At 36.4% G+C, this 24,046-nt stretch overlaps 1 protein-coding gene across 3 annotated transcripts; it reads right to left on the bottom strand.

The window, feature by feature from the left end:
* Nucleotides 1–4,944: 4,944 nt before the first annotated feature.
* LOC116928466 lies at nt 4,945–19,060 on the bottom strand. 3 transcript variants are annotated; one of them, XM_032935557.2, is made up of 7 exons: nt 18,274–19,060; nt 18,026–18,177; nt 8,427–8,635; nt 6,561–6,696; nt 5,637–5,770; nt 5,215–5,500; nt 4,945–5,121 (listed from the first exon to the last, which is right to left on the bottom strand). In XM_032935557.2, exons 2-7 carry the CDS (start codon nt 18,093–18,095, stop codon nt 5,048–5,050), a joined length of 909 nt encoding a protein of 302 aa, XP_032791448.1. In that variant the 5' UTR covers nt 18,096–18,177; nt 18,274–19,060; the 3' UTR covers nt 4,945–5,047. The 3 variants fall into 3 exon arrangements, with proteins under 3 accessions (XP_032791448.1, XP_032791446.1, XP_032791447.1); XM_032935555.2 differs by having other exon boundaries at nt 18,026–18,234; nt 18,367–19,060; XM_032935556.2 differs by having other exon boundaries at nt 18,026–18,234; nt 18,606–19,060.
* Between the last annotated feature and the right edge of the window lie 4,986 nt (nt 19,061–24,046).

Genomic DNA, 24,046 nt, shown 5'->3' with positions numbered 1-24,046 from the left:
GGATCGTTGTCTGATAACGTTAACTTTTTTTTGTCGTTTAATACGAGAAAATTTAAAAGTCGTCCGAGCAAAAAACAACAAGATGATCCATGAATTAATTTTTATCTCTGTAGACTACATAAAAACATTTGCCGTTTTATAAACTGTCGTGTTTTTTCGGAAAATTGTAAATGCCACATGTTGTTGCACCTACTCAGTTTTATTTATTTACTTAATTATTTATTTTGATGTATGTATAAGAGAGTAAATGTATGTATGAGAGAAACCATGTTGGTTTCTCTCGCCATAATTTTGAATTTCTCCGGGAGGTGATAACCGATTCAAATGTCACATATACTCTGTCAAGAATCACTTTAAAACAAAACATTAAACCTATGGCTAAATTAACGAATCATCTTAGCCAAATGTGGCATTGCGTAAATTTGGAATTGCCAAGCCTCCGAGTTCGCCTTACCCTCTCCTCAATCGCGGTCTTGATGCTTATATAAATAACTTATTTGTTGTCATGAATTGATTAGTAACTCTTCTGGGCAAACACGAAAACATGTCTGAACTTTGTTATAACTAAACATTGAGGTTCTATTTTTAGAGGATAGTTGTAACTGTGAAAGACATTTTAAAAAACCTTGCCTGGTTCGTTTGAAAAGCCGTCTCTGCTGTATTGAATTTTATACAGTAGAAAATGGAGAAGAACCTGCACGAACTGTTTACAATGCTAATTGGCACCCATTCACGTATGTCATACCCCATTGCTTGCCGTTTGTTGTGCTGGTTCTTTTATGCCATCACGATGAGTTTTTGTAATCGCACAGAACAGTGCTGCTCTGTCCAGAACAATATTGCATCCAGTTTCACAGCTGATACGATCAATGACGGAAAGTTCGTTCACAGAGAAACTTGATGACATACATGATTATCAGTATAACGGGGCACGCAGTTGGCCGTGTTTAATTAGTGACACGTCTGAAGATCGACATTTCTGAAGTCGTGTTGTGAGATAAGGCACGCTCTGCCATTAATATTAAATCAAAGCCCCAAGGAACATCGTCGTTTTGAAAGAACTATTAACTTTTCAAATATACAAAAAAGAATCACAAAAAAATGTAAAAAAATGGCTAATGCAACTCCGAAATAGTCGCAGGGATTGTGTTAAAAAGTAAACCCAACGTCAGCTCTGAGATTTTAAAAATCTCGACCCACAGATATTGGCCAGCGTCCACATCAGCCAATACTTCAACCAGCAGCAATCGGCTAAGCTGATATTCCGCAATTAGCTACACAATACCGAGGATCTTCCACAGACATTTTAAACGTCTTTGGTATTTCCCGTTGCTGGCGGCCCTTCATTTATATAGCAGTGATTCAGTGCTCCAATTTTTGTCTTCACTGTTGTAGTTCAAAATCCTTGTCGCTGTATGGATGTCTGTTTGAATGGCATTTTACGTTGAATATGGCCTTTTACGGCCAACCGCAAGAGGAAATTTTTTGTTTAAGTTGCTTGTCAATAAAACGCAAACTCTTCAGTCTATATAGGCTACGAATATAGTTTTCTATCTCCACTTTCCGCTGTTTGTGCTTAACGCGTCCAGAACAACGAGTCCAGAAAAACGGTGTTAACTGCCGTCGGCTAATTTGCAAGTTTTTGCGAGCACGAATAGGCCTACAGATCGCAAATTTTAAATTCTGAGATTAATCCTACAATAAGAAATCCCTCAGTAGACTACTACAAGGAGTGGACCCATTTGCGGCTAGGCCTATAGTTGATGAATCGACAGGCCGCTACAGTTACTGGATCGATAATTTCGGAATAGCTGCCTATTATACCTTATGTGACAACTCACGACGGAAAAATTTCTAGTGTGTGCTTTGGGATGTCCTACTTCTGGCCTTTTTCTTTTGAAAAAGTGGCCAAAGTTAGACTATTACTATATAAAGAGCCTTATAGACTACTGCGTTATTCAGATATTTAAAAAAAAATAATAATAAGTTTCAGAAATAAACTTTCAATACTTAAGACATAACATCCCCTTAAGCTATAGATACCGGTTCGCTTTGATAATCTATATTCGGTACGAAACCAAATAATTAAATTTTTTATATTTCCTCTACTTTTTTCAGTTTTAACGAATAGGTCTACTATAAACCATAGATAGGCTATACAGATTGGTATTTGATTTGATTATAGCTACAAAATTATGGACTGTTAAACAAAAAAAATATGTATAATTCTTTGGCAAGGTGCACGAGATTCTATAATTATGGCTGGTTTTCAAATTCATAAGTGATTCTTTTGCGATTCTTGGACTAAAGAATCATGATTTTCTTGGCAAAACTATATGTAATTCATAGGGGAGAGTGGGGGCAATTGATACACTTTTTGGTTTTTTGTATTTTTTAAAAAAAAACTAAAAAGTTTAATATAAAAATTATATAGAATTGTAGTCTATTATCTCAGCTACTAATTGATATTTTTTTTTATGAGAAAAGATTAATTTTAATAGTAGTAAATTGTAAAAAACTGAGGTCGCTTCGAGTTTTTCAATTGCCATGGTAGCAGGGCAATTGAAACGGTGTGTCGACGCAATTGCAACGTGGGTTTTCCCATAAGGAAGCTTCTTCATACCCACATAAAATGAAAATCACGATATCTCAGCAGCCACAACTGCTAGTGTGATCAAATTTTACCATTAGGTACAATGCGATATACAGATTTTTAAAATATGCTTAAAGTAGATCGTAATTTAGTTTAAAATATTTAAATAATTAAATAAAAAAAAAAAAATTAAGCAACATGCTTTTTTAAATAAATCCCAAACAGCGAATACAAGTATTATAGTTGTGTTAACATAATGATTTACATTTGTTTAAATGAATTACGTCAAATACTTGCAAAAAAAATGCAACCACTCGCAGACAGGGAATAGCCTATAAACAAAGTGTTTCAATTGCCCTGCAATAGGGTCATCGTTACATTTAATTATTTAAAATTATTTAAGAGTGCAGGGAAAAATTAAATGACATTAAATTGTAGAAAAATGAATTGCAAATCATCTGAAACTAATTTTATTACTAAAACGTACGTTTTAGGGGTTAAAACAAAAAAATTGAAACGCAAATTTAACAGACGGAGAACAAAAAACAGTATTTTCGAGATATCTTAAAAAGTTTTGAATAAAAAAACTCGTAAATTTTTTTAAACTTGTAAACCCCCTCATTCTATTAACCCTAATTTTTTCAAGAAAATTCCTCTTATACGGCGAGAGAAACAATTTTTGTTTCAATTGCCCTGTGTCTCAATTGCCCCCACTCTCCTCTACTGTAAAGTATTTTTTTTCTTTAATTTGTAATTCTATCTGAAAAAAAGGTGATTATTTTTTCAAGTGCACGAGATTCCTTCGAGCTTTACACCCCCTCCACCCCCACCCCACCCCCCCACAACCCTCCCAGCTTCGGACTAAGACAATTTGAGTTACAGTTGAGTCTGTAAATCTCGATTTTAATAAATGCATTGCTTTTTTTTATTATTTATATTTTTCTTCCGATGTCTTATCTATTGAATTCATAAAACTAAAACGAAGTTTCCAGATTTGGGACATGTAATTGAAAAGTAACGACACCATGGAGTCCATTTCACTTATTATTTTGTTTACATCTGGCTACTATATTGAATGGATTATACAGTACATGTGTTCATATTTTCAGTAAACGTAAGAAACTTATATGACATGGTGCGGTAGATTCTGGTAACAATGGTATAGTTAGACAATATGATGAAATTTTCTTATTAAGTTCATGTTGAAGTGCACACCCAAGAAAATGCAAATTAACCAGGAAAGAAGAATTGAAGGGATTTTTCCAGTGTGTGTGCTAACCCTAAACTGGTTAAAGCGATTCTTGAAGGGAGCAATAAAAAAAAATAAAATAAAAAAAAATAAATAAATAAACTGTCTAAGTTTGTGTTGGTTAACTTGCTTCTTAGATACTGATCAAAAGTGGATGACGAGATGTAGAATGTGTAAATGCTGTTCAGCCTAATCCCGTTAAAATTTAGACTGTAGAGCTCACACGTTATATATGATTTTAACCAAAGCTTTTGCAATCAGTGTTTATTTTAAAATATAAAATTGTGCAAGTTATTTTTAAAATCTCATCCTATACTTCGTTGTCGGAAATTAGCTATTAAATTAGTGTTGCCCTTATTTTGCTTTTCTTTGCGACTTAATAGAACGAGCACTTTCAATCATCTTAGTTATTGAGGATGCAAAAATACAGTTATCCACGGCCTCGTGGCTTTTGCAACCTTAGATAAACAAACAGTTGTTGGCGCCTTCAAAAATTGAAATATGACATGTTTTACAACTTACTGTTGGCCAAGAATTTATGGAGGCGATATATATTATTATTTACAAGAAGTTACGAGTTTCGAAATGTTTGTAAAATTTTTGAAGTGAATAAGATACGATGCTCCTCGAAATTCGGGTACGCCCTCCTGTTCCAGTCTTTTTAACAGGGGCTAAATTCGTGCCATGCCAGAAGTGGTTAAGTTTCTTGTATGGAAAACGCCTGCTTATATTTTTAAAAAAAGGGGGAGGGGAGGGGGGGGTAATTGGTCAGAACTAAATTTGAATAGCTATAGGGAAGAGGAAATTTAAATTTGTAGAGTTTTAATGATTTGATTGGATGAATTTTTGTGTGTGACCGCTAATTGATTTTCGACAGCAATATTCCTAACTGATTTTTGCATGTGAAACTTTCACAGGAGTTCATAGTCCCCCTTGTGTCGTAGTTTTCTTTCAACCGAAAAGAGGTCACGTAACGTACAGGGTATAGACAATTGATTTTACGATAACCTTTTTACGTGTTTTAGAACATCCTCCTGTTGTCCGCTCTTTAGGTGAGTTATACTGTGAAGCTTAGGTTACAAATTAGAGATATCAAAGAAAATTCTAAATGTGCAATTTCATTTCGAAAGTGGAATGAGAAAAGGAGAGCTCTTGAAATGGTACGAGGTACATGAATATTGAAAAAAAATGCATTGAAATTGTAATTAACTGAGACTAACAAAATAGATCAAAGTCACTAATGTGAAGGACACCAAAAGAGTGGATCGTTGCAGTTGCCCTACAGAGAAATGAAAAAGAAAGAAACAGATGATTTAATTTTTAACTTTTTCAAATCTTTTCATATAATAGGTAAACAAGAAAAGAAACGAACCTAAAAAATGAACAGTGAAAGCTGCGGATGCCAAAGTTGATCTGCTGTTGCTATCCATATAAACCTCAGACGAGGATGACCGCTGGTGATGAACAGGGCGATCTGGTTCGGCGCTGGCTTCGTTACTCTGCCAGTAAAGCGCCGCCAACGTGGCCGTACATTTAAGTTTAAGGTCGCCCTTTCGAAAGTGTCGCGTTTTTATTGTGAAATGAAGACCTAGCATAGAAGTCTCCAAGCCATCAATATCTTCGACAATAGGGAACACCTGAAGATGATGCCGTTCAGCCTGGAGGGATAAAACCATTTGATTTAAACGACGGCGGCACACTCGAAAGGATGTAATACGGACAAATATTTTAGCCAAAAGAGGTGACGTTTTTTACATGCTTTGTTTACGGCACACTGAAAATTGAGATAGCTACCGGTTCTCCGTTGATGTACCAGGTCAGGTTTGTGGCCGGTGAAGAGCGCATTGACGTGCAATTCAAATCTACTTGATCACCCACGGAATATCGGGGTTTGCCTCCCGAGATGACTGGTCCACGTTGAGGAAGCTCTGCGGATAAGAAAAAAGTTTCTCGAATTATCGAACAATTTGTTCTATTCGTCCCTCTCCTTGTTCAATTCAAACAAGTAATAAAACAACTGTTTTATATAGGTTCGTTAAATATGACGCTGAAAACGGTTGGGAACAGGTTGTTTTTTCATGCTGCCTTATGACTCCCATCATAAAAGATTACCCAACTGAAACAAAATCGACAACAAAATTTGCTACCGCAAACTCCTTTGTTACATAATTTCGAAGTTTTGCTCGGTCATTGGGAACCTTTAAAGGGATGAGGAAAAATTAAAATACCAAAGAACCATCAAAAATTACACAGAAGACAACCTATAGGATAAAGTGGTCTCATCTGCCTGCTTCGAATTTATGCTCAGTGTCAACTCCGGTCAACTCTTATACCAAAAGATTCAACGTTATCACCCGAGTCTCCCACTCTGTCTGATAATTTAATTTAAAATATTATTTTCGTACATAGGATTCTTGAATGAAGTAATTCTTTTTCCCCTCGCAAAGCGAACAAGGGAGAAGTAGACAAGTAACGCTAGCGCTAACGAAGCACTTCTAAAGGAACGAAACAGCAGCAAAGAGCGTTAAAAAGAGAATTAGATCTACAAGGAACTGAAATAGATGTAGAGTAGCCTAGCAACGTAAAATGACGTACAGTATAGGTCTATAGGTCTACTGAGGACAAAGGTTGATAATGCGCACGTAGGCTACAAAAAAAAGAGCAGAAAAAGAAGAGAATGCCAAAGCCATAGAAAAGGAAGGGAATAATGACACTTACGGACTACTGTCATGTCGGCGTGACCGGAAACAGTTTCGAAAGAGGGCGCCTCAGCCGACACCTCACAGCGGAAGCGGCCAGCAGTCTCTGCCGTGATCGATCGTAGTACCAATCGATTTGCGTTTGATTCATCAAGCTATATATATAAAAGAAATGTGGAATCATCAATAAGATGGCGCTCAACATCACTACGCCATTTGAAGAATAATGGTTTGCTCTATACCCTTGCAGAACATTGCTCTATACCCTTGCAGAACATTGCTCTTCATTTAACGAACAAAACTCTTTTACATTAGCCTACCGAACAATAATGTCGTTCTAAACGCAAAATAAACAAAATAAAAAAATTTTTCACCAATATTGTCTAAGTTCTTTTTCTCAGGTAGGTGCCAGCATTCTGTTGCTGTCCTGATGACCTTTTATAATTATCATAATTCGTTTTGTGGGCTCAGCATTTTGTTGAATTAAATCGGCTTTTACGGAATTCATATACGATCTTCAAGATCGTGGTCATATAACTATGCACACAATAGTACTGCACACACAATGTTTCCCTAAAAGACATCAAAGGTTAGTTCGTATTATAAGTTAACAATTTTACAACACCAAAAAATTGAATAATTGGTAATGCAATAAGCCGGAAATACACAGCAGTGATTCTAAATGAACTTAATGCTCCTGGTACCGAAACGGACAAATTTTTGGCTGAAGCAATAGGGAGGGGGGGTATCCGGAAGGGTGCAGCAACGCTGTACTCGCCATGTCACTCCATCAGGTATGTGGCATTCGCCGCCTATCGGATTCGAATGTACGCATGTGTACCAGATGACAGATACGTTTGCGTGGGGGGAGGGGGGCATGTAGTGATGTACTGTAACTCTATACTTCGGAGCTATGCGCAAGGGCGCTGGAGGGCTCATTGCAGGCAGCTTAAACAATAAGCCACGCAACCGACAAAAGAGCGCTGGAAATTTGAATGCCGCTGGTCATCGCTCTTGGTCTGTCAAGAGCTGGTCGGAAGAGTTGTCGGCTGCCATATACAGACATGAATTCGATATTGGTGGGATGTGCGTGATTCGAGATAGGCTACGCGTGATTGCATGATTGAATCATATGCGCTGCACATTGGCTTTGCTGGTGCTACGTGGAAGAGCGGAAATCTCGCTCGATGGTACTGAAATCATTTCAGAAAGACCTTTTCAAGAAACAGAAAGAACCTTAACCCACGATATAGCCTACGTCTTACATTGCGTTATTTTTAGATTAGTCTACGTTGAACATATTGTGGAACAGCATCAAAATGGAATCCTCTAAGTGGATGAAAGGATTTTGCCTAAAGACAATAAACGAAATCGTCTATGTATAGATTTGTTCTATGATCTTGTCCGTTTCTTTGCTATAGATGCCGCCTTTGATCTATAACCCTGCTGATATTTCTAATGGTTTGTTTTAAATAAAAAAAGATTGCATAAGAAGGGGAAAAAATGTACGTTCGAACTAAAAGGCTCCAATATAAATTTCTTGTGCAATAGATAGGCTATTTCACTTGTTAAGTAAAGATTATGTTGAACTGGATATAATTAACATGTACAAGAATATTATGAACACGTCTACGTTCACATGTTCACAATAAAAGTAGACATCAGTGATGAGCCAGATTAACTATATTTAGGAATCCAAACTATCAATGTTTTAAATAGGTTAATTTCGGGGGTTAGCTATTTTTGCTGATATGCCGAAAAGCAAAATCTTGCGTCAAATTCACACTGGTTCTTTCCCTCTTACATCGCGGTAATTAAATAAATATTCCCGTTAAGAAAACACGATATTTCACGCGCTTATATATAAGTAACAAAAATGACTTACATCAACCTCTATTCCATTTAGACTGAAAACTGTGGCACGTGGTTCTTCAGCGGGGACGTAGCGGTAAAACTCGTCGACTCCGCGGTACCATTTCACAGCATAGAGTGAATCCCCATCCAATGAATAGATGCATTCCAGCTGAACACTGTGACCTATTAATGCCGCCAGTGGGACTTTCACCTGTACAATCTTCAGAGCCAAAGCCCCACCTGAGAAACGTAATACAAAAATTGGATTCATCAACGATGTGTTGTTATCGGCTGTTATGGACGAGAAAGAAAATATGCGCTTGAGCCATGATTATCACATGCAGCAATCAAATAACCAGTAGCTAATAACACATTTGGCCTTATAGGTTTTTATAGCAAAAACAGTTTCAGATTAAAGATGCTTGTGAAACGTTCCGTTAATTTCCTTCTATGGCATTCTGCCAATGTTTTGCAGTATTAGGAAACTCTACTATAGCATAGAAAATTGAAAACCCTATTTGTTGTTCTTATATAGGCTATACAGTTTTGATGCCTTACAAATGGATTTAAGGTCTACAGTTTGCAATAACTTAATTGCGCCCAGGTTATAAAGGCATTTTCATCGAGGATCGCGTATTTGCCAAACAAGCCATCAATAGCCTATATATATACTTTCGATAGGCCTACGTGTTTATATCCTTATTCGATCAGAAAAGAAACACGATTTGCTTTCGCAGACTGTTTCTAATATATACAGCAGCAGTCAAAGGCGCATATTTTCTTTTATATAATTTCGATAAACTAAATTTATATATTTTTTTTTTTCCCAACGCGCATCGCTGGCTCTTTGTTCGAGTGTTGAACATTTGAAAGGATTTTGGTTTTCAAAATGTGGTAAACGTGGTCAATCGATGGATTACCAACGGTGACGTGTAATCCGATTTGCGATTGTTCACGGGGTATAAATTAATATTGAGCATAAAATTATAAGCCGTCGCGGCAATTTTGTTGCTGAACGAACAAAGTAGGAAGAAGATGTGAGTTGATGTGAACGTACGAACATGGTGTCATCGTTCTGTAATCTAGTAGCCTATAGCAAAGCACCAGTCTGCTTTTGAAGCATTAGTGGAAGGCGACTGGAAAAATAAAAATAAAATAACGTAAACGACGAGTCCGCTTTCGACATCCGTCAAGTAATTTCTACCCTGCTGCTTAGTACATTTCAACATATTTTGTATACTACCAAATAGTATAGAAATGCCTACAGTAGGTCCTACATGTATTGTACATTGGGTGGAAACCCTCTACTGTATGTAGCCTATATACGTACCGTGTCCTGTATATATAGGACTTAAAATGAAACCATCCGCATCGAAGCCATCTGAAATTCTCTTCGCTGCTGGCTTGAACAACCATTAGGCTGTTATGACTGCGCACGGGCAATATATAGAGGACGAGTGGGTAGGAGGACTTGGAGGAGGGGATCGAAAGCAAGGGTGGAATCGAGGCAGGAAATGATCCGAGAGTGATGAGAGAGGGGGGGGGGAGGTGGAGGAAGAGCAGAGGGAGAGCAGTCAAGCAGAATCGGGTGGATGTCGTAAATGAGTCACACGTTCTATAGTGACGTCAACTTTGGAGTTTTTCTTTTCCTATTTGTGTTTTGTCAGCCTCAGTTTGATTCAAACGAGGGTGTGTCAAGAGTTTCAAACATCATCCACGCATAATTTCTACAATTTAAGTTACATTATCCCCAGATGTGTATCTTTTTCACGAGAAAGTTAAGCGAATCGCCTTCATATACAGCCATTGTTACATTACAACAAACCTCAATATTGTAGGATGGATGAAGTTTTACTAATCGGAAAGAGAAGTTTTCAAACCAACGTATTCCACCCCTAAACCACACGCACACGGCTATATACAGGGCCGAACAAATTATAAGTAAAGAAATTACTAAAGGAAAAAAATAATTGGAAGTTTAAATTGGCATCACATTTTTGCTACTATACATATCGTTATTTGGTTATGGTGCGTGAAAAGAACTGAATCACGAATTCGGGTACACGATTCTTAAATGAGAGAGTGAGGACGGTGCTTTGAATAATGGCCGGAATTCGTCCTTTGGCAATCAACCTGGTTGTTTTGTCTTAAATTATATAGAACTAGCATTATTGCCTTTTATAGCCCTTGGTTCGAACAAACGATGGATAGTCGTCGTTGCAATTTCCTTTAGAATAAAAACAAAAAGAGAAAAATAAAAACTAACGTTTTTCACCTTTTTTTAGTAGGCCTGCATATTTTTTTATGTTTGTCTATATTTATTGTTTTGCTTTAGCGCACACAGCCTTTTATAACCTTACGTTAGGCTACATGTGTTATTTTGACATTGTAAAATAGTGAATAAGCGTCTGAAAATGCTGGGTTGCGGAACGCTAGCTTCCGATTTCTTAAGAAGGCCGCGTTTAGAAATTCACACGGACATGTAAATCTGAAAGACCGGTGTAACGAATCTTAACTCAAAGTGCACGAGTTGTTTTCTTCGCTTTTCACTACGGCCTTTATTCTGGTTATTGCTGTATAGTTAACAAACAATTTCATCTTTGCTAATGTTGAGCTTCTACTTTGATTGTGATGTTGCGTGACTTGAGTTTTTGTCATTCGCATTTGACCAAATACATCCAATCTATTAGAGGCAAACAATTGCTTGCCTGATGCCCCAACCACGACAGTGAGGCATTGCCTGCAAGAATCCAACCCTGAGTACGTTGACCATTGCTTAACGTGCTGTTAATGTTGTACAATGGTTTACGAACGTAATGAAATAGATGTAAAGAAACCACGTGTGGTCTATGATAGTGCGGAACCGGCAAACCTCACTGAGTATGACTCATGCGTCATCATGCCACTAATGAACTGATTCTTCTCGCTTCAATCGTTGTGTGACGAAGGTAAAATGCGAAGTGACATAACCAAATGCTCTTAAAAAGCATGGTTACAGGCCTTGCGAACAGGAAATCCAAGGTGATCACGATGACTGCTGGCAATATGAATGAGCATAATATCTGACTTGGAAGTAGTAAGCTATAGCTTTTCCTTATTTTCCATAAGGAAATATATATATGCCCACGTAGATATTGTCGTTCGTTTCTGAGAAAGTCGTGCGGCGTACATAGAAATTGTCATGAAATTTCAAAAAGGAAGAATTCAGGGTTTGTATTTTAATTCACGATCGATATGGTTGCCACTATATAGATCGTTCAAATGTTCACTTTACTATTCGCTGAAAATGATTCAGGGAACGAAGTTGCTATGCATCGCTAATTAGCTCGTAACAGCTCACTTATCTTCTTGTGAATGTAACTTTTTTTTGGGCTTCTCGATACAAAATACCTACCAAACTCCTGAGTTCGACGATAAACTTGCGAACTCAACTCTTTGGTCTTGAACGAATCACCGTGATTCAAGACGTAGCATTCAATGCTTTACTTTTAGAACTAATTAATAATAATTCTTCCTATAGCCTCCAGTTTTAATTTCATTTTATTATATGGTCTATACGTCATAATAAATGAATGAAAAGATGGGAAAAACAGTACATTAATATCACACGCTTACGATAAATTAATGAAAACTTTCTTGCCTACCACGTAAAACCTGGAAGACAAAAAAAAAATAAATGCACCAGTGATAGTAGGCTAGATTAAACATTCCATTGTTTGTTTTTGTTTTGTTTTGTTTTTTTTTGTTTTTTTCTGGTTTTAAAATACTATTAGCAGCAATAGTAATATACTACAAACAAAGATTATAGCAAATGTTACCTACCCATAGCAATTTATGAGACAAAAAGATGAATGACACTGACAATGAATCGCAATTTTGAGTTCTAGACTATAGGCTACCTCGGATGAATGACAAACTTTTCGCGGTTTCCGGCCCGAAGATAACTAACCGATTTACAGGTGGTTTCTTAATTTATGAAATGAAAAATCTTTGAATGCTAAATAAAATTAGGATGTCATGGAAATTTAGAGTTAAAAAAATCTGAAAGGGACATTATAACACATACAAAGTTTAGCAAAATGATCTGTTCACGGAAGGTATTAGAAGCTGCTGTTGTATAGACTAATATTCGCATCTCGCCTAATTGAGCTCTATGCTTGTACATCTTTCAGAAGGGGATAGTCTCGCTACTACTATTAGGTCTCCTGTATATGTTATTCTTGAATTGTTTTCGATTGCAGTCAAAAGTCAACCGATACCTCGTTCATTTAAACAAAAACCAATTGTCTGTAGATGTGCTGGGTGCAATCTCTCGTGACGAGTTTCAAAAATATATTAACAACACAAAAATGGACAGGAAAGGGGAAAAAAAGCAAGCCGCTATTTGGTGTACATGTAAGCAGTCCTATGCATGTCTCTTTGTCCTTGTTGTTCTCTATTCAGATATCGCTTCTTTTGTCTCTTTCCGCTTCTTCCTTTCAACGCAACGCCTGGCGCTAGCCAACCGTGTAGAGTATAGGGTGGAGTGTAAAGCAGCAGAAATGTTTGAAAGAGTTTCGGTTGGCCGACGGAGTTAAGAAGCAGCACATAGTCTAAATGTCCTTGAATTCAACGTTATAAGGCTACGGCCGTGAGCAAGCATGAGCAAGCATGAGCAAGTTACTTGCGCCAATTGCGCCATCGGAAACCATTTCCAACATTTATATTATATTATTTGAATATAACTATAATATGCTCATTGCCAGCATAGGTCAATAGCAGAAATCATAAGGCTAATTGTAGAGGGAATATATTACCTACTCTGGTTATAATATTGATGTTGGCTATTGATTGACCGAAAGTGTAAAGATTACAGTATAGCCTACTATTTAACTGAAGGTGTATTTTGTCGCCATATGAAATTGTTTGATTGTTAGCCTATATGTAGCTAATATAGACTATGGCCACCGATATAGTAAATACACAGAAATCAGATCAGGAACAAGGCCACCAGCGTTTTAATGAACCATATAGCTATGGTTAAGTGATAGCCTACCTAAGTTCTTATATAGTGGTAAATAATATTTTCCTCTATCAAGAATCGAATAAGTTAATGTTATCATAACATAAGAAATGTATTTGCTACACCAGGAGTCAGATAGAATAACGCAGTAGACCTATAAGGAGCAACGGGCTGCAACATTGCGTCTTGTCGTTTTCTTGGTTTCTTATTGTTTGTTATACATACTGATATATGATGTATATATATATATATATTTATTATTTTTTTTTTTCATTAGCGTGAATGGTTGGTTGAAAGGAAGCATCACAAACATCGTATTATAGACCCCTAACGTGTATAAAAAAAACAATCCTATTGGCATACCGGCGCGATAAGATGCGAGCAACCAACGAAACAGAGGTGTATAAGGCCACCTTCATGAACAGCACGCAGTCAAATACTTCTTGTATTAGTACATATATAATGCTGCACAAAACCGTTTTATTATTTTTTTTTTTCGATGAGCAATCCATTAGATAACTGAGTTTCTATATATACCAAGTTGTCTACGCTGCTATCCTTTTAATCTAAGCATCACATTTGGAGTTTGCAAAATTTATAAGAACTGTGGCCTTTAAAATTATGGTAGTATGGATTGACATGCGGAACCATAAAATCGTTGGTCAACATTAACCATAATGTTGAATGTCAAGGGATGTTTGTTTTTTAGCAATGGATTGTTGGCAGTAAATTGACTCTGGCAGCCATAACAAAACGAAGTCATCATAGGTAGGCTACTATATATATAGTTGTATAGGAGTAATAGAACTCTGATAAATATTGCTAAATGACGAACCGCCCTTGTCATTCTTGTGTATTCATATAGGTAGGCTATAGACAATCTATCCATAAATAAATGCACAAAAAAAAAAAAAAAAAACAAGAAAAAAGAAAAAGAAAAGAAACTTCACGGTGGTAAAAATTGCTTTATTCCTCCCAAAGGAACAAGGGCAGCGACGATATGGGAGGTAAGCCAGTTTTCTAATCACTAACTGCAAGCACTTGGGAATTGAGACGTCCTGGCTTTTTCGGAGTTTTGACATGAACTGAAAATGTGATCGTTGCACCCATATAGGCCCTCTAATATGCCAAAACTGAGTCGTTGCCTTTGTGAATTAGCAGTTTGAGCGATAATAACCGCTGTCCAAACAGCTGTTAAATGGCTACCGACGGCTAATGACCTATGAAACCTTGTTATACTTGTACAAAATTTATTGTGTGGGCCTGGAACGCTTTCACCATTTCACTAATTGGTATACAGTCTTGTTACAGCACGCAATCATCGACCTCTGCCCATAGTCCCTACTATGCATCCTATATTGCTCTCAATTTAATATGTTCGCTCGTCGGGTTTATTCGGACGTGCAGTAGCACTAAAACATAAACTGAAAATAGTCGAACATTCCATCATTAAAAAGTTGAAAAGACAAAGTATATGGGCTATAAGAAAACGTCGTTCCTTAGCCCACTCTTTTCTTTCTGTTCATCTTTTGATTTGATCAAAGGTTATGCTGCACATGAAACTGAGTCAAACTTTCTGGCATCTCCTGCTTCACGCTTGGTGAAAACGGCCATTTGTGTTGTACTATAAATGAAAAGCCGTCATTTCACGGGTCACACTCCTCGTGTTCGGACTTTGCGCGATTGTTGAAAGTTTGACTCTCGTCCTCATCCAGATTTCCTTCACTCTATACCCCACCTTTAAAAGTTGATTTTGAGTCTGATACATCAGACATTTCAGAGAGCTATAGAACAAAACAGGAAACTATATGGAATTATAAACTTTGTCTGATAATATTTCGCCTTGCGTGACGAGTCCTCAGTCCCTTTAAAAAACCCTTTTTGGTTCGACTGCTTGTTAACTTTGAAAAGTAAAAAACTGAAATAATGCTAGCCTAATTCACTCCGTTTCTTTCCTGTTTTTTTCTTTCGTAAAAGTGCTTCTACAAAATATAAGGACCATATACAGTACATGCAATAGGCTATGTATAACATCCACAGTTGGGTAGTTGACTTAATTGACTGAGAAAAAAGCGATATAGGCCTATCGGTAAAAATGCAAGTACCCTAGAAATACTTTCAATTGGATTGCATTTCTTTTTTCCAAAATTTGTGCATTGGAACCGAAGTTGTCAACGTTCCTAAATTTATCTTTCCGCAGAGCCTATATACATCTCACCCTTGCGAAAGGGTCTAACAGAGTTCTCCGTTTTTGAAGGACGTTACGCTAAAAAGAAAGATTTAATTAAATTTTTCATGCGAGTCAGTGAAGAGTGAAACAAAAGATAAGGCTGCTTTAAATGATGAACAATGTTCATTCGTGACGATTGCGGCTTGGACCTATCTCACAGCGAAGTGTGCTGACTTAGTGTAGCCTAAGTGACGACACCAGCCATGCGTGATGCGGTGAAATTAAATAGGCATATAGATCTACAGTATAGGTCTAGTTCGAATTTGGTTAGAATGTACAATAAATAATAATGAATTATTTAATAGCATTGAAGTTTCAGTTACATTATCTGGTTCACTTTATGTTTGTTTTCAAGTTTTCGCTCGATCTACCAGCTTTTACAAGTGCAAGTCACCAATATTAGCGCTTAAGTGTATCCTTGTTTCCAAGTACTATATACGAAACAAAGTTTCATTGACACGCCCTATTTGTTTGCCAGTATTAAGGCTTGTACAAAAAGGGGTCTACTATTTGCTTACTTTTACAAGAATTTTCAAGCGTTCATTTACTATAGGCTACGTTTATGCATATAACGGCAAATAGCACTTCAAATATCGACGTAAGGATAACTCATTCGCATAGAACGCGCATATGTATACACTTTCGGAGAAAAACATACAAGCCAATCCCCTACAAGCGCTATAGCTTAAGGTTTTCATTTCGATGAAATGCTAGTATTATTTTCTTGCTTCTCTTTTAAACTACAGCACCTAGTAAGCTATTAATAGGCATCAAAACTGTACACAGTATGGCTGAAAGGGTCCCCATAAATATGTGTGTAAACGAACTAAGACATGGTGGGGCTGCGGTAAACTGTAGCTAAGCATATATTTGATTTAGGAAGATTTTTCTTGTTACTATAGGCTACCTTATAAAATATAGAATAAAATGAAATAGTTCATCGAATGTTAACCGCAATTTTTATTCAAAATTCAATATTAATTAGCTGGTTTCGTCATTAAAAATTAACTGAGTGCGCTGAACAAGTACTTTATTTTCTTTAAGCATATGAAGGTTTCATTGCAAACGCAATAAAAAATGGTTCCCCTATAGCTTAAGGGCTATACATGCTGTAAGCCTCCGATTACAAGTGTTGGTGCTCGTGAGTTATTCTATCACTACACCTGCTGTGAATAGGTTTAACCAAAAGTGTATATAATTGTCGACTTAGCCCACGCAAGTATCCAACCTGAGTCCATTACAGCAACAGTATTTTTCACTTGACCATTTTAAACACGTTTTGTTGCTTTAGAATTTTGGGCTGTTTTTAGTGCTTTAAAGTAACTTACTACTGAAACTTTTACTAATCTCAATTTGTTTATTTAAAGTAACAATCGTAATAATATTATCTAGTTAAGTAAGCGGCTGATTTTTTGTGTGTGACAGTGATCCGTATAAAAGCTTATCAAATCCGAATTTCAATTCCCTTCTCTCGACTTTCTCCTTTAACTGCCATGAAAATCATCTACTCGCATCTATTTGTAGTGAGGTTGAATTATCGCAATTGATTCACGGAGGGATGTAGCCTAAACATTTTGTCAACCCACTCCCTAATGGCTTCCCCCGTTCTTAACCGATGTTTTATTTCTAAAATTCTGCTTTCTTGTATGAAGGCTTGCTCACATAAGAACTAGATCTGATTTAAAACCTAATTTTTTTCTTTCTTGTAGGCTACAGGAAAGAAATCGGTGATGCAAAAGAAAGCGTGTTGACAGCAGACAACAATAGAAGGCATTGGCGTCTTTGTAGAATGTTATGGAGGGAGAGTTGTCGACTATATTAAAAGCCCGAATAACAGTAGTCAGTAGTTTATTAATTTTAAATTTGTTAGTAATACGTTAATTTATTCAAATGGGATCACTGGCTGATAGAAGTGGGAACAAAGTGCGAAGCCTGGCTAGAGAAAATTAAGTAGCCAGTTACGCAGGCATCGCGTTTTTTTTTCAGGTGCTTACAAATTTGATCACAAATCGAGTTTGATCTTTTTGATGATTCAAGTTTTTTCTATGGATTTTGGACCTAGTGGACCAGGGTTGATATTTTATTTATTGCTCAACTATTCATTAAAAAATTCCTTTCTGTATCCTACAGTAAATTATAAAAGAGACAAGGCCCGGGCCAGCGTAATATAGGCTATATGTTTTTCTCCAACTGATGCGTAACAGAAAATGAAACTGGCCAACAAGAAAAACAACAGCTGTCGTCCGTCCCTCCTTATATCCTATACACGCGATTCCACTCACATTAACTTCATCTATTAATTATGTTTCACACACTATACGATGCAATGCGATGACTTCTAGTAAATATTTAGCCTTCGTTCAACGTTAAACCCAAGTAGAAAATGTTGCCGTTTTACCTGTGAAAGACATCACTAAAAAGAGATGAAAAAGGGGGAAGACTTCCATCGCCGTCCGTTGCAGCTGCATTGAAGAAAGCTGGAACCACAGGAGGTGTTCGAAGCCGTTAGGATGTAGGCAGTATACAGATGATAATAGGCCTGTATGCCCACTGTTGGAACACGTTCACGACAAATAAATTCTTTGTTCGATTGCTTCCACGAAGACTCTAAAATAAGACAACTAAATTTAGTCCCAATAGACTTACAAATTTGACTGAACACGGAACACGGAAACCACTAGCGATTTGGTTGACTCTGAAGATTGTGATTGATTGCGCTATGACATTTCTTTCCCTTACTTTCAGTATAATCGGGCCCACTGGTACAGTGCTATTCTTGTACTACTCTTGGCTAGATCAGTATACGCGGACAAAAAAAAAAAAAAAAGGAATAATGGTCCATTGATATTCCGGTCTCTTATCCGTAGGCTTTTGACTTGAACTCCAATCAAATCAGGCAGATTGGATTATATATAGGCCAGCTAGAGACTTTGAACTAGCTTTTAAAAAGGGATCTTTCTCTCAATGTTCTCGGTTACGTGATTTAACAGAAGATATTCTCAGATTCTCCAGGTCGTTTGGGGAACTTTTATTGAATGCGTTCCTTTTTTTTTTTTTTTTTTTTCGAATTTTCCAGCGGCCTCCAGTAGGGATGCACAAACGTGTAGCAGCTAGGTCTATATGCAGTATTCACAAATTAAATTGGCAACCATTTAGCTGGAACGTAATTCCAATGTTCAGGTACGCGTTGCGTGGGTTAGAAGATGTTGCCACGTTTTCGGATCGCTATTGAGTGGTGACATTCCATTACTGTATCGTTATTGAATAATTGTTAAGCGCTGGTATTCACACGTCCCTGGCACTGCCACCGCGTGACGTAACTACACTCGGCACAATTTCCAGACCTGTGCGTTTGAATAGCTTCGCTGACGAAGAATGAATCGTTATGCTTGGAGTAGGCTACCGGCTAGTCGGTAGTCGCCTATGCAAGAGTCAAAACTCTACTGACACTCGATGTCTCACCCACTTCCCCTTACTACAGGATGTAATGCTGGTACCCGAAGCCGCAAGACTACACTTACCGTCAAGTTGTATTGAAGAGGCGATGATACAACCTTTTTCCCTGAGCTTTTTCCTATATGTTTTTCCAGCGTCCACTAGTTTTAAATTTTCAAATGGCAAAAATGAAAATAAATAATAATACAGAAATTATGTGTTCTTTAAGAGCTAATTTTTTAAATACTGCTATAAACATCGAGAAAAATACGCTTCAGTACCATTTATTACTAGACTTCATTAGACTAATAATACAAACTGTTTAGCATTTGGTTCTGTAACAAAATAATTGAAACCTATCGTCGTCTACGGGTGTCTATATAAACGTAGGATAGTCTACTAGACATATACATATGGATATACAGATTCTTTTCTCATTGATATGTGGCGTAGCAAAAGAAGACCTGCATTTCTTTGAAGAATCCCAGCGCTTCTTCCTTATAGCTTCTTCTAAATCAACTTGGATCTTGTTTGCACAATTTCTAATCAGCAATAGATTTTTAAAATAAGATGGGCGTATGGTAAAGCGGAGAACACGGGGAACTGAGATGTGCAGCATAAAGTGAAATACAAATTCCAGATCTTTCTTTCTATACAAAAAACTGAAGAAATTTAAGTGATGAGCATCGGCATCATGCATGGATTCAACTCGATTTAACTCCATTAACTAAACAAAATTTAGAAGATGCGATGATTAGCTAGCAAATATATAGTAGGCAAGGCCTAGCTCTTTCGGCAACATTTGATAGTTTAATAATTCATGGAGAACAAGGTCTAATAATTGTTTTAATGCTAGCTTTTCTCTAAGAGGATGTGCTAGTTGATTGGTAACTGTTACGATTTACCAAAATACCCTACTTGGAGTTGTCCTATAGGCTATACCTTATTTTCAGAATTGACTCTTTGTGTTTCATCTATACATGATGTTTCTCTTGCAATTTTCCTAGGTTCTTTTTATTATACGTAGAAGTTTTTACGTTACTTTCCAATAATCTATTATGGATGAGTTTAAGTTACTTAATTTGATCTAATATAAAAATTAAGAGAAAGGATGCAGTAGGCTACGAGATGCAAGGACTCGAACTGCTGTAGAAAAAAAGGAATTGGTTGTCTGAAGATGAATTGAAAAACTGTACTGTTAAAAAGGGTACCAGTTATTTGGGGTTGTCAACCCCGAAAAATGTGAAGTTGTACGAAATTTTGACTTTTTTTCGAAAATTTCGGGGTTTTAACTACTATTCGCATTTTTTCAAATATATTTTAAACAAATAACCCCGAAATTTTTGGGCTGTATCACAGAAATTTTGGGGTTTGTTATAAAGAGAAAGATATTTTCGAAGAAACGACGCAGGTATATATTATTCATAAAAGTAGTCTACATACAAACAGGAACGAAAAGAGGCAGGATGAAACTGATAGACATGAAATTCTTCAGTTTTAAGAGATTCTGAGCAATTTGAAAATTATCTGGTCTTTTTTCAATTAGGAAAGACTGGACTTTGTTATATAATAATACAGTTCGATAAATCTTACAAATAAAGAAAAATTTTCCGCAGTGAGAAGCAATATTTAAAATCATACCAAATTCTTGAGCTGTGTGAAATAATGGGACCCAAAATCAAGCTTTCTTTTACACTGTTAAAACACACATACTATTGTTTTGGATTGCTGATTTAATTTTTTTAAATTACATCAATTTAAGTTAAGTTATATTTATCAACTTCACAAATTTTATGATTCGGCGATGTTCAAAAACAGAATTTCAGCACGTAAAATCGAATGTTACCATATCTTAAAAAATTTCCCCCTAAATTTTTCTATCACCTAACCGACTTTAATTATATTTGAAGAGACGTTTGCTAGTATTTTTCCATCGAATGAAGCTTAGTGGTAAAGCATTGGACGGCGAATCAGAAGGTTTGATGTTCAAGTCCCGTTGCAGACTAGTATTTTTTCTCTTTCTGTACCTATAATACCCCACAAATTTGGGGTAATAACCCCAAAAATTTCGTATTGCGATACGATACAAAGTTTTTGGGGCTGAGAACCCCAGATCTCATTTGCCGAATTTTTCGGGCAATTAACCCCGAAATAGTGGTGTACTTTTTTAACAGTGTGTTTGGAAGTAAGAGAGAGTATGGGGTTTAAAGGCCCGGGAGAAAGATAGTTCATTTTTTAAAAGCGTGGGTATATGGATTAAAAATTTCAGATTTCGCCCACCTGGGCGTTATTGTTATCCGTTGTAGAAATCAGAAAATTTCGTCGAAATATCACCGAGGGGTTAAGAAATAAAATTTTGATTAATTTTTCGTAAATCCCGACGTAAGATTTTTCGAAAATCACATTCCGGTTATTTTCTTACAAAAACAAGACAAAAATCACGAAAACTTGATTAATATAGAGGAGTTTGGCTGCTACTGTTTCTTCGTATTTACCTTTTCCGAGTGATCATTTTAAATGACCTGAAATTGATTTTTCGACGATAGCCTGGGTGAGGCCAGTTTTACCTTGCGACATGGGGCAGGTTGTCTTTTGTTTTTATGAATTTTAAAGACGTGAAATCGTTGCCTGATTTTCGGTTTCATGCGGTAGTTTGTATTGTGTAAAACGGTTCGATCTTAAGCCCGAAAAACTATATACCTAGGCCTATAATTCTTGGCAGAAAGTAGTCTATATACCTGCTTTGACATAAGGCATCGCATGGTATGATGAACTATTTATGGACCAAAACAAACCAACTAAATGTATAAAGAATTAGTTTTTAACCGTAAAAAAAATAAAAATTAAAAAAAAAATTTCGTTCTGCTTGGCAAGAAACGTGTGTTAAACGTGTCAAATGCCCGATTTGGGTCCATATAACAAATGCGTTACTATAGAAACGGAAAATTATGCGTGCAGCAATTTTTCTGATGAGCGACATCTGAATTATTTTAATTTTATCTGTTGGGTTTGGTTTTTGTATATAAAAACGTTGATTTACTGTTTCTTTTATTGGAAAAATAAAAAAAAATCGCAATTATCATCGTTGTAAAAAGACGCATGAGTGTTTCTTTTGGCAATATTTTATCCCGAAAAAAAAACAGCTCTCCTCGTTGTAAAGGCATAATATTGGTACTTTTGTGCTTGTTAAAAAAATGTTTTATTCCACTTATGCGGACGTACACAGAAGTTAAAAAAAATTTCCTATGATACTTTAATTTTTGCATGTTTTTGGAGACTAATACAATTGATAAAAACAGGTTTGAAAACAAGAAAGTGGAAGCTGAAGCAAAAAAAGTTTGCTAACACATACTACTCTCCCCTACATCTCAACTGTGTGTGTGAAAAGTTGGAAAAACTTGATGGATTGTGACGTCACACTATAACTACATTACACACAATATTAAAACCTTAGCTTTTAACATTCGTAATCCTTCAAGACACTTGTTACTTTTAGGACATTGAGCTCCTTTTGACGAGAAAAATTGTTTGCTGCTGTTGTTTCATGTTTGAATTTTTTTATTGACGATTGATGTTACCCAACCATCTGCAAAATCAGGATAAAAACGTAAGCAATGAGCTTACCGATGTAGTACACATGCGGTTGGAGCTGATAGGAAAAGATATTCAGAATGCCAAGGATTGCGTCCTGGCTTAGGAAGAGGAACTAGACTACATAACACAATAAATAAAAAAATAGCTAGAGAATAAGCAATTCATGAAAAATCTTTCTTTCTGAAGTTAGCCACGAATTTCATTTTTTAAAAGCCATATGAAACACAGATTCTTTTATATGCAGGCTCTATTAGATTACTTTCTTGGACAGACGCAAAAGAAAAACTGCATTTGATGATTTACGCAAAGACACGAATCATTGTCAAAGTGACAAGGAATATTCTCAGCAGAAGTAAGTTTTGGCTTTTCTGAAACGATGCCGATATTCAGTAATCTAAAAAAAATATAGAATCTACATTTCTTGTTTTCCTCAAACCGTTGACTTCGAGTTTCGTTCGCTGAACTCCCAATTCAAAGGGATTTTTTTGTTCAAGATTATTTTAGAATACCTAAAAGCATTGGGGAATGTTTCAGTTAACGGTAGCTCATTACAAAAATTTTGGCTTTGCATGAAATTTGTACTATGCAACACGGAAAGAACCAAACCAACTTCTGCAGGCCGAAAATGGGAAAATAAACCAATGCAACATCCTATAGAAGCCAAAACTATTTAAGAAGATTTATAAAATCATGCAGTATTTAGTTTGTAAATAATAGAGAAAGTATGTCTAATTTTAAGGAACATGTGACTGATGACATTTTCTCATGGGTTTAAAATTTAATGCTCTTTTGATCAATACAACAAATAAAGCCGGTTAAGCTGTAAAGACAGATCGATCGGTATATTACAGCAATATTTTGAAATTTCCAATAACCATTTCTCTGTATCCTTAAAATCGACAAAAACCATCACAAAAATGATGGACAAAGGTGTAGACTATAACTGAAAGTTTTCCGGCGTAGGAACTTTCAAGCCAGGACTCCTTTGAGCTGGTGTGTAAAGACCCTGGAGGGATGAATGCTTAAACATATCACTAGGCTACAAAATATGTATCACTACAAATTATTGCGAGAAATCAAGTTACAAACTTCATACATAGAGGAACTATAATTTTTACACAGCTCGTAGGGGAGGGTGGGGCTAGTTGGTACAATTTTTTAAATTTCTTCTCTGGTTTCTTTAATTTTTAATATTTTGACACCCAAAAAATTGTAAAAGAAAGCTCAGATAACCAGCTTTCTCGAGCTATTTTTTAATTTGATCTACGTTGAAGAATTCATATCAAAATCAACGTTCAAAAAGCTAAAACAAATTTGCCTACATGCCCCACTAACGGGGTAAGTTGGCAGTGGTAGTGGGGTAAGTTGGCCCCATGTATTTCAAATACGG

This window comes from Daphnia magna, linkage group LG3 (genome assembly GCF_020631705.1).
Source record: "Daphnia magna isolate NIES linkage group LG3, ASM2063170v1.1, whole genome shotgun sequence".
NCBI lineage: Eukaryota > Metazoa > Arthropoda > Branchiopoda > Diplostraca > Daphniidae > Daphnia > Daphnia magna.
This window is presented reverse-complemented; position numbering and strand designations above follow the sequence as displayed.

Excerpts from the sequence above, each read along its gene's own strand:
- LOC116928466 (XM_032935557.2), bottom strand. The coding sequence starts at position 18,095 with ATGCAGCTGCAACGGACGGCGATGGAAGTCTTCCCCCTTTTTCATCTC. Across the intron at positions 5,501-5,636 it reads GGTACATCAACGGAGAACCG|GCTGAACGGCATCATCTTCA; the intron begins GTAGCTATCTCA and ends TTATCCCTCCAG. Across the intron at positions 5,122-5,214 it reads TTTCACTGTTCATTTTTTAG|GGCAACTGCAACGATCCACT; the intron begins GTTCGTTTCTTT and ends ATTTCTCTGTAG.